The 11112-nt window shown below is 33.3% G+C and overlaps 1 protein-coding gene across 1 annotated transcript in view; it reads left to right on the top strand.

Moving 5' to 3' along the window:
* Positions 1–5053: 5053 nt before the first annotated feature.
* Positions 5054–11112, top strand: part of LOC132111254 (tyrosine-protein phosphatase non-receptor type 21-like) — a 33111-nt gene continuing 27052 nt past the window's right edge. The window contains exons 1-2 of the mRNA XM_059518398.1: positions 5054–5227; positions 7029–7326. Of these exons, the coding sequence (XP_059374381.1) occupies positions 7147–7326 (180 nt within the window). The 5' untranslated portion in view covers positions 5054–5227; positions 7029–7146. The remainder of the gene's footprint in view (positions 5228–7028; positions 7327–11112) is intronic.

Genomic DNA, 11112 nt, shown 5'->3' with positions numbered 1-11112 from the left:
AGCGAAAAGTGTTACCTATCAGATTTTGCTTCATGCATGATATTAATAAGGTGTGAGGCTTTATTAACATGTACACCTACCCCAACCCTAAACCTACCCTTACAGTATGATAAATACAGTGTTGGTAGCATAATCTGATAGGTAGCATTATTTGTCAGAACACCGGCTCACATGGAGAGCAGGTGCAGAGGGCTGGACTCACTCACCAGCAGCAAATCAACGACTACACACCAATGTGAATTATTCATTTTGACCGTGGGTTGTATTCAAGCCATGAACACCCTTGTGATAAAGTAAAAATTATTTTAGAGTGTATTAATCTACTCGTTACTAGGATTACAATAATAATATATAATATTTAACAAATAATAATAATAATTTAGCATTGCATATTGTGAAATATTATTATAATAATAGCTATATTTATTTAATCATAATATAATTTATATTTAATTATTTATTTCATAGCTAATTATTTAATAATAACACGATTTGTTTCATTTTTATTCTGACAACAATATTATTATTATTATATTTACAATTGCATACTCTTAAATATTATATCCATATCCATATTTTTTATAATCTTATAAATCATATTTCATTATTTTAAATATTATTTAAATATGACAGTAATGTTTATGTTATATATTGTTCGACATAATAATAATAATAATAATAATAATAATAATAATAATAATATTCATAATTCAGTTAGCATTAGCTAATTATTTTACGTATTGTAAATCATATATGCATTTTTTTTTGTCAAACTGAATGTATTTTAATAGTTTAAAATTTGAATACAATTTTATTAAATCTAATATATCTGAATAAAAAAAATAATATTCACTCATAATAAAGATGTTCAAGCCATACACTCACAGAATAATGTATAAACAGAGTATATTAATTTACACCATTACCTTAGGATACTGTGTATTAATAAATTAATACATTTATTATTTTTATTTTAACAGTAATATTATTATATACTATTTAATACAGCATGCATGATATACATTAAATATAATGTGTATTCTAATATTACTTTTCTGTATTACAAATGTGATTTGATATGATTTTTTATTTAAATGTGAAATGTCTTTGAAATGCTCATTATGCTGTCTCATGCTCTTAGCTCTGTGAAAACATTTACAGGAAGGATGAATCTCTTCATCATCATTTGCTGATGCATTGAATGCTTCATTGATGCATTGAACAGGAACCACCCAGAGATTCCTCATTAAATATGGATGAAACTCTACAGCCTCCTTAAGACTCACATCTATTAGTAATGGCATGACATCATAACCACATGTGCATTTGTGTATATGAAATATTCAGTCTCAGATGAACACAAATCATTGGACCTTTTTAGACTTGAACTAGTGGCTCATATTTTGTGTTGTGTAGTATTTTATGAGAGAAAATTGTCTCTGCAGTGTAAATAGTCGGTGTATGTGATTTTTCATTTATGTATTCCTTAAACTGCATATTCAATCTTATTTACAGGGCAAGGTTAGAATTTGGTAGAGTCTATGACATGTCCTTATCAACATCAAAATCAAACCTTCACCCACAGCTGTTTTGTATTTATCTGCTTCTCTCATTTGCTCTTTTTACATTCACTATTACTCTATAGACTAATACTATCAGCAACAATAATCTCTCAATTATGTATTGGAAAGATTGATATTTTCTTTGTAGACATCACACGTTTTTTCGCTTGTTTCAGTTAATGTCATGAAACTAGCGAGCTGACGGTGTGAAAAGAGGAACAGACAAACCGAATCAATCGAGTGAGTCGTTTACACTGGAACCGCTCCGATTGATTCACACTCAAACTCGATGGCAAAAACAGATCAAAAGAGCCATTCTTTTTTTCTACATCGCTTGTAATGATTAAAAAAAGGCACGTATAGTGATGGTGAAACGGATCCTTTCGAAAATCCGAATCAGTTAAACCATTGCGCCGCAAAAATGATTCACTGTTTTGAAGCGCTCCAATCGGATTGCGAATCATTTGATTCAGATCCGGACTTCGAAGCGCATATCGCGAATCTTTTTTCTTTATCAAACAAGTACAAAACATCAAACCATAAAGGTAATGCAGTTCTAAAAGCAAAACAAAGAAAATGAAAGAAATTACTATGTGTACACAGATACATATCCATTTAGAAAATTAACCATGGTTGTATTAGGCCTATTATCCAATTTTCTTTTTTTATTATTATTATTATTATTATTATTTTTTAGAATTTGTTATCATCTGTATAACCACAGTTTTACTACAGATTAGGTTTAGAGTAGGTTAGTGTAGCAAATTACAGGTTAGTGTAGCAAAATCACCACGGTTTAACCAGGTTTTTTTTTTTTATTCTATTTTTTTATTTATTTGTACGTATTTATTTATTTGATAGTAAAACATGGTTTATTAAGAGTCGTAAGAGACTTGATGCCAGGTTAACAAAAAAACTTTTTTTTCAATTTTTTTTTTTTTAGGACTGTTTAAGGATTTTTATGCTTCTAGGAATTGTCTAGATCAACTGTGAATAAGGAAAAGAGAGGTTTAGAGCCATATTTTATATTTATATTAAATTTAGCTAGCATGAAATGCTTTAATTAAGTAATATTTAGCCATATTGTCTTTTGAGATGTCAAACAATCCAAAGAAAACATCTGTAAAACTGCTGCTGTCTTGTACAACAAGTTTTTGAATATGTATTGCTATGGTAAAAGCAAAGTAATGCCATCTGAGATCTTTTGATTTGTTGTTTTCTGATGGGTATGTTAATGTATAATGTCATTTACTGTATTAATTAATTACTCTTATAGTCTGTAATGGCTCTAATAATCTTCTTTCAGGTTACAGTCTTGTCTCATCTGGCAAACTGATGAATCAGTACATAATTAAAAACCACAGAAAGCTGTATTCAGCCAAAGGTGATTCTAATACATTTTTCTTTTCTTTTTTTATCTTTAATTAACCACTTCTTTTGTTTTCTTTTAGATGTTGTGGATAAATAAAATATTTGAAATTATATATAATATAAATGTATTTAAAAAATATTTAACCAGATATTTCTATTCAGTCCCCCATGCCTCCGTCATTATTCAGATGCTGCCATCAGATGATGTTGATGATCTGCTTCGTGAAGTGTTTAACGAGGACCTGAGTTCTGCTGGAGCATCCACACCTGTGAGCCACAGTCGAGCCGGTCGTAATGAAGGCAGCGAGATCTCCCAACATCTCAGTCCCAGGAACACTGCAGAAGATAATCAAGGGTCAGATCAGGTTGATGAACTTGGGAGAATAATGGCGGAGTCTTTAAGTGTGTCAGAAACTCAACAGCAAGTGTCTGAACAGGAGCAGACCAGAGGAGACATCAGTGATGATGAGTTTTAACTCACTGGAACACTGTAATTATCAGGAGGTCAGATCTCTGTTTTTTTTTAATGTGATTTTCCTTTTTTTCTTTTGTGTGTGTGTGTGTGTGTGTGTGTGTGTGTGTGTGTGTGTGTGTATACTTGACTAACTGGGGCCCAAGTCAGGAAGCAGACAGACTGGCTAAACCGACCGTCTGCTAGCCGCCTCCCGTCACAGAGGTCAGTTAATTCTCAGCACATAGAGACTCTTTCACCTAGATATCACACTATAGAGACTGTGTCTGTTCCCCGAACTAGAAAATACAAAAGACGTCCAAACCAAGTTAAGATTAACAATTTAATTGAGGTTCAACAAATAAAAAACAGATGCAATATCGAAACACATCACATGACCGCTCGTTTACCTCGCAAACCGGAGCGCAAACCCGAGCCCTGCTCCGAGCCCGTGTAAGATGATATAAATTAAGCCCGAACCCGAAAAAAGATCTTCAACTCTAGATTTTAACCATTTAATGCCCAATTAAGGAATTGGTTGAAATCATGTGTCCGTCTCAAATATGTTCAACTGTTTTCGTTTTTTTAAGATGCACATATATTAAAAATGGCAGTAGGCCTATTCCTGTAGGATGTTGTAATCAGAGGAATGCTGTCTTCAAAGGTAACCACCAGCGGTTTAAACAGTTTGGTTTACTTTGAACAAATGTTGTTACACTGAAATATACCATTTAATTTACATCGTTTTTCTTTTTTTTAGCACCATTGAGTGTTTTGACTTTTCAACTACTCAGAAATGAAACACTTTTTACTTAAACTGTCATGCATTTTTATATTTTCAAATGACTTTACTATTGTATTTTTTGTTTAATAACATTGGATATAGATAATACAATTTTATTGCAATTACCTTTGGTCTATGTTTATTGTACACCTAAATAAGTCCTTGAGAATTAAACCATATCAGCAAAAGTTAACTGTGCAATTAACATTTAACTTAAGGGTCATTCCTGGGGTATATTTCAGTTCCCCTTATTTTCTAAAGTTGTGGTCCCCAAAAATTAATTGTTAGAAGCTTTTCACAACACTTTGGTATGCGTATGCCCATTATAACGAATAAATCTAATTATTGTATTCTAATTTTTTTTGCATAAAGTAATGTAATATTTATTTTAAACCAAGCATTTTGTCATGTTGAAAAAACAAAAATTTGGTTTAAATGTTACCGAATCCTATGAATGACCCTTATCAAGTTTAACAGATGACCAGACATAAAAAATGACAACACTGTGTTTTATTGCACACCAGCGAATCCTCAAGAGCTGATAAAGTCTTGCTTATCACAGAGTTTTATTGTGGTAAATAATGTGCAGTTCTTCACATGGCTTTACAGCAGCTGCTCTCATTCCGCGCATTCCACGCGACTGACGTCATGCGACCTGAATCGAGCCGCAGCACAGTTGCGCCATTGATTAATGCTATCTAACATTTCGATCAGATATAACCTTGCTTTTCTACTCCAAAAAAATAAAAATAAAAATCTAACATGAATTTCTACGCGTTCTGCATCAAAGTCAGTTCTCGTCGTGACTGTGGCAAATCCGAAAACCACTTGAAAAATAGTGCCGCGGAAGAATCCGCGTCTAGGCGGTCACCTTTCCTCTGGTATTCCTAGCGGATGTGACGCAGCAGCAGGAGTGTGACCCGAGGAACCTCAAACATGCGTCAATCCCGAAGAAACAAACTCCACCAAGTATCGGATTATCATCACAAACCGTAATTTCTACTCCAGAAACTATTCATGATATAACTCGAGGATATAATAAATCAGATAATCCATCAGGTGAGCTTCTGAAATCATTCTTTTCCACAGTTTTACTCAAAAGTGTTAGCAGCGCTAGCCAGCGCGCGCGTTCTTAAACTCTAAATAAAGAGAAAACTCAGTCATCTTAATAAATCGACATATTAGACATTTAACTGTGTGTTTTGAGACTTTAACGTTTTGTTTCATGAAGTGTATAAGTCCCATCTGGATGTGTGCGGTTTTGTGGTCACTTGTTGCTCCAAAAGCTAGTCAGACATTTTTTGATGTTTGTTTATATTTCGCAAAAGCAGAAAAAACTCCTCTATTTCTTATAGAATTAACAGCTTCGATGTACTTTTATATAATCAAATTATTATTTTTACATATTCGAGGACCTTAAGTCTAAATCACAGTTCTTTATTGTTTAGTTTTTGTTGTTTAGTCTTATTCGTTCGATTTTATTTACAGTCATAGTGGATATCATTAATGTATTTATAATAAATATGTAATATTATTAATAAACATTAGACGTAGAACTATATGTGTACATATTGACGCATATGTATAACATGCTTTTAATAATTCATAAATCATTATACTATTGTGATTGATTTATAACGGTATGAATTATGTTTTTGAACTGTGTTTTGAACTTCCGCTGTCTGGCAGATTGCGTGAATATTCTCCATGTCATGCTTCAAAAATAGATTTTAATAAATGTATTGTATCTATAGTGGTTCTCAACTGGTTTTGCATAAAAAAAAATAATAATACATTTAAAATTGCATATTGAGTGGTGACCTGAATTGTTTATCGTTCAAAAGTAACAAAATGTCCCTAAAATCACAGATTTATTCATATTAATAAGCCATCCGTTATGTATAAACACCCAGTTTGGTCTAATATAAATTAGTATACTGTACCAATTTAAAATTTAACTTGAAATATATTTATCTTTCATAAAACTACATAAGGTTTTTGTCTACTCCGTATAGTAATTTACTGTAACAGTTTTTATTTATTTATATACTTAATAATTTTTTTTATTTGTATAAATATATTTGTGCATTTATTTCAATATTTTCTTAATTAAAAATATCATTATATTATTTTATTAATTATAATATTCTATTCATAAATTGGTTTTCAGTTTAAAAACCCCTTGTATGGATCAGATTAGATTATAATACGTTTATGTAAATGTCTTTTATTGACTATTCTGCATATTGTTAGTATACTGTCAATTTAAAATATATTTTTATTTTTATAAAGCTAAATTAACTTTTGTCTACTCTGTATAGTACTATGCTGTTAGAGTATTTATTTATTTATATACTGATGTTAATTTTTTTTATTTATCTAAATATATTTATGCATTTATTTTATTATTTTATTAATTAAAATATCATTATATTATATTATTAATTATAATATTTTATTAATATATTTTACACTGCTTCTCAGTTTAAAAAACCCTTGTGTGCATTAGATTAGAATATGTTTACGTAAATGTCTTTTATTGAATATTCTGTGTATTGTTAATGGAACTAACACTTAAGTTACTATTGTTTTAGTCCTACTACTAATTTACAGATGAATTAAAATACGAAATGCACAAGAAATGCAGAAAGCGTTTTTTTCCTCCTCGGTAAAATTTGATAACCATCTTTATTTTGCTTCCAAATTATGCATGATTGCATGCTTGTATAGTTTTGTTCTTGTTATCTGAGACCCCCCAGAAGAGCAGATAAACATTGACACGACTCTGAACACTCGGGCCGTTTGTATCTGTGAATGTCATCAATGCTAATCTGTTTGGCTGTGGTCTGTCTTTATCCAGGGACTCATGTGTTTGTCTTGTGGAGCCCTGTATAATCCAGCACCCCTCCATGGATTAACCGCAGAGAAAAGCTGAATCCAGTCGTTCTGCTCGAGGAGGGTCTCGGCACCGGTGGAACATGCCCCTTCCGTTCGGATTAAAGCTCAAGAGAACCAGAAGATACACGGTGTCCAGCAAAAGCTGCCTGGTGACCCGCATACAGCTGCTCAATGGCGAATATGTGGAGTTCACGCTTTCGGTGGAAAGCACGGGACAGGAATGTCTGGAGGCAGTCGCGCAGAGACTCGAGTTACGGGAGGTAACGTCGTTTTTGGTTTAATCTGGTCTAAATCACCTTAGCACGGCATGGGCGTGTGTTTATTTTAGCTCGCTGGTGCTGTCTGGAGTCTCGCCTATTCTAGGACTGCTACCAAAACTCTGTCAAACACCCTAAATTCATGTGTGCCAAGAATTCGGCCTGGACTCTGAGTGCTGCGTTTGCATGCAGTCAGCTGCTCTTGAGAATCTGAGTCAGATTATGGTGTCGGTATGCCATCCATATCTAGTTATAGATGGCCGACTGTGTCTTTTCAGATGTGTTTTATGAGTCTTGTTACCAACCGTCTGTGGCTTTGTGTGTTTAGTAGTCTAAAGTTTACTAACACAGTGATTTAGTCTGCACGTACTAATTGTGCATGCTTACAGAATCCTTCAAAGTTGGATGCTAAAGCAAAATTACAGTACTGGTAATAAAAAAAAAAAACCTTTTAAGGTCTATGAAGTTGCCAAATGTCCTGTCCAGGTCAGCATTAGGATTGTAGGTGAAATGTATATTGATGCATAAGTTAAAGATGCTGTAATATATCACCATTTTAAATTAATCAAATCAAATCTCCATATGGACCAGTATCTGTAAATGTTAATCTGCTGATGTTGCTTGAAATATGAATCCGTGTTCTGCGCATCTCTGTGTGAATTAATGAATGGCAGAGACGTGCGGGTTTGTTTACTACATAGACTGAAGCGCATGACGCTTGCATTAATTTCAGCATCTGAGCTTCAGAGTTCTCTCTCCATCAAGCGATCTTTTCAGTTTCTCACACATGCAAAAGAGAGAGAGAGCGAGAGTCTTACCACGCTGAATCGACACGCTATATGTAAACTATTCTTTATTGTCTTTTCCTGTCAAAATAATGGAGTTCATGTAGAATTATTCATATTCATTTTTGAACAAGCAGAAGACATACCGGTTTCTCCGGTAGTGGGCGGAGCTAATGCGCAAATGGCAATTTCATTGGCTGGCGCTGATTTAGTACCGTCCCTGTTTTGATTTCAGCAAATCAGTTTGACCGAACGCAGACAACGTGATTAATATTCATGAACCCAGCAGCTCATCAATTCATAGTGCATTGGATATACATTAGTATGATAGTAGAATTAAAATTAGAACTATTTTTTTTTACAGAGACCATAAACGACCAAAAATATCTTAAGCATCACCACCAGTCTTAAGTTCAGTTAAAATGACAAATATGCATTCATTAGGCCTAAAAGTTAATTTTAACATAAAGGCATAGTGCTAGAAATATTACTATTATTATTTTTTAAAGAAATAAATCACAATATTTCTTCCATGTTTTAATTTTAATAGAAAATCCCTTTACCAGAAATAAAATGTTTAAATTTCATAAATTAAAAGACAAATTAAATTTGGGTGAAACTTGTTTTTCATAATTATATAACTTGTAGAAAAACTTTAAACACAATTGTAAATAAGTATTAAAGAATGGCATTGGTTTTATTTTTAGTGCTAAAAAGTTTTTTTTTTAATTAGCATATTTTTGTGTTTTGCTTTGGTACCGAAATTGGTACCGAGAACCGTGGACTTTCACTGGTATCGGTACCGAAAAACGGTAGGTAGGTCTATATTTTTTTCTCAAGTTTCAATGTAAAAAAAAAAGTACAATTTTGGTGATGGTGTTGATGTAGGTATGAATTTAAAAAAATTAGCATTAGAGATGTTCCGATACCCTTTTTCTCTTCCCGATACCGATTCCGATACCTGGGCTCAGGGTATCGGCTGATACCGAGTACTGATCCAAAACCTGGGTGTGTATCTGTATATACAGCTGTATATACTACTAGCCCTGTGTTAATTGCTAGAATTATTTTATGGTGTGCTTCAGACTTATCCCTTAATAAAACATGAACAAATACATGGTGAACTACTGTATTTATTACAGTATTTTTATTATCTGACATGAATTTGACAGTAATATTATTTATTTTCTTAAGCGAAAAAGAACTTCAAATGCTGCGAAAAATCTAACACCGCAAACTAAAAAAGGTATTTTAGTTTTACAATATAACTGTATAAAAAACTGCAACAAATAAGTCTAGGAATATAAAAAATGATATATTAATCAGATAATCTCTTTACAACAAAACAAGTAAAAAACAAGAAACCGTCGAGGCATAATTATTATTATTAATAGAGACGTATTATTATTACTACATGGACATAGCTAAATCTACTGTAGGCTACAACAGTAGCTTAATATATTGTCAATTTACTCAGGTTAAACCGAACAGTTTTCTCAAATGAAATGTTAAATTCTCATGAAGTGACAGTATATGCGTTCGTGTCCTCATATAGTGACACACGGCAGAGACGACAAAACGGCGAGCTCCCGCACTTCTGCGCCCGTCACCCACAGAGATGTCGAATTTGCAGGAGTAATATTTAAATAGTATTTTGCAGTTTAATATTCATAGACACTAGTATATATATTCGGCTACAGTCTGGAGCCCTGCGCTTAGACTAACACAGAAGCGACTGAACGCAGCTGCGGGTAACGAATATATTCAAACGTACTACCGGTTCTACAGAGACGCTGGTATCATCACATTTTTTAATTTTCAGCACCGACTTGGTAGTGAAGTGGCAGTACTTGTGGCATCCCTAGTCGCCGTTTTACTGTCTGGTTGGTCCAGTCTGAAATACTGCTAAACAGCGGACATACTGCTAACCACTGATCTATCCGATGCCGATGCCAGAATTTGTTGTGGTATCGGTGATATTTCCGATACTAGTATTTGAATCGGAACAACTCTAATTAGCATATCATGACGTCACTGACTGGGTCTTCAACCCGTGCCTTTGGGCGCATCATTGCAAACCTCATTTTGATGCAGGCTATATAGACCACAAACAAATTGAAATCTTTGTCAAAAACATGTTTATTGCATGAATTTCAGGTGAGAAGAAAAAAAATAAGGTTGGTTATTGACACCGCTATGTTTGATTTGAGTGACAAGTGTCATGTGTTTTACATGTCTAGATGCATTTTATACAGCAAAAGACACCAAATATAGGTAAATCCATGGATAACAGGCAGGATGAATGTAAAGATTCAATATATTGGTAAAGACCAATATTTCTGATTATTTATTGGCGTGAAGTTACGTGCACAATGACAAACAGGAGTGCAACATTCTCGAAAAACAATAAGTAGAGTAGACTGCCATAACAATGCAAAACATTTACTGCAGGCTTCAACGTGGCTGTGTTTACGATTAGAAATGTCAACGCAAATGTACAACCGGCAAGTCAGTCGGACTAAAAGCAAAAAAAAAAAAAAATTGAGTTGGTCCTAAATTGACATGGTCGGTCGGGTTACGGCAAACAAGAATATTCTTAAGCATGGCCTTAATATGAGTCGAAAAACTACAACCCGAATTCCGGAAAAGTTGGGACATTTTTTACATTTTAATAAAATGAAAACTAAAGGAATTTCAAATCACATGAGCCAATATTTTATTCACAATAGAACATAGATAACGTAGCAAATGTTTAAACTGAGAAATTTTACACTTTTATCCACTTAATTAGCTCATTTAAAATTTAATGCCTGCTACAGGTCTCAAAAAAGTTGGCACGGGGGGCAACAAATGGCTAAAAAAGCAAGCAGTTTTGAAAAGATTCAGCTGGGAGAACATCTATTGATTAATTAAGTTAATTGATATCAGGTCTGTAACATGATTAGCTATAAAAGCTTTGTCTTAGAGAAGCAGAGTCTCTCAGAAGTAAAGATGGGCAGAGGCT

The sequence above is a fragment of the Carassius carassius genome, chromosome 31, assembly GCF_963082965.1.
Source record: "Carassius carassius chromosome 31, fCarCar2.1, whole genome shotgun sequence".
In the NCBI taxonomy this organism is placed as follows: Eukaryota; Metazoa; Chordata; class Actinopteri; order Cypriniformes; family Cyprinidae; genus Carassius; species Carassius carassius.
This window is presented reverse-complemented; position numbering and strand designations above follow the sequence as displayed.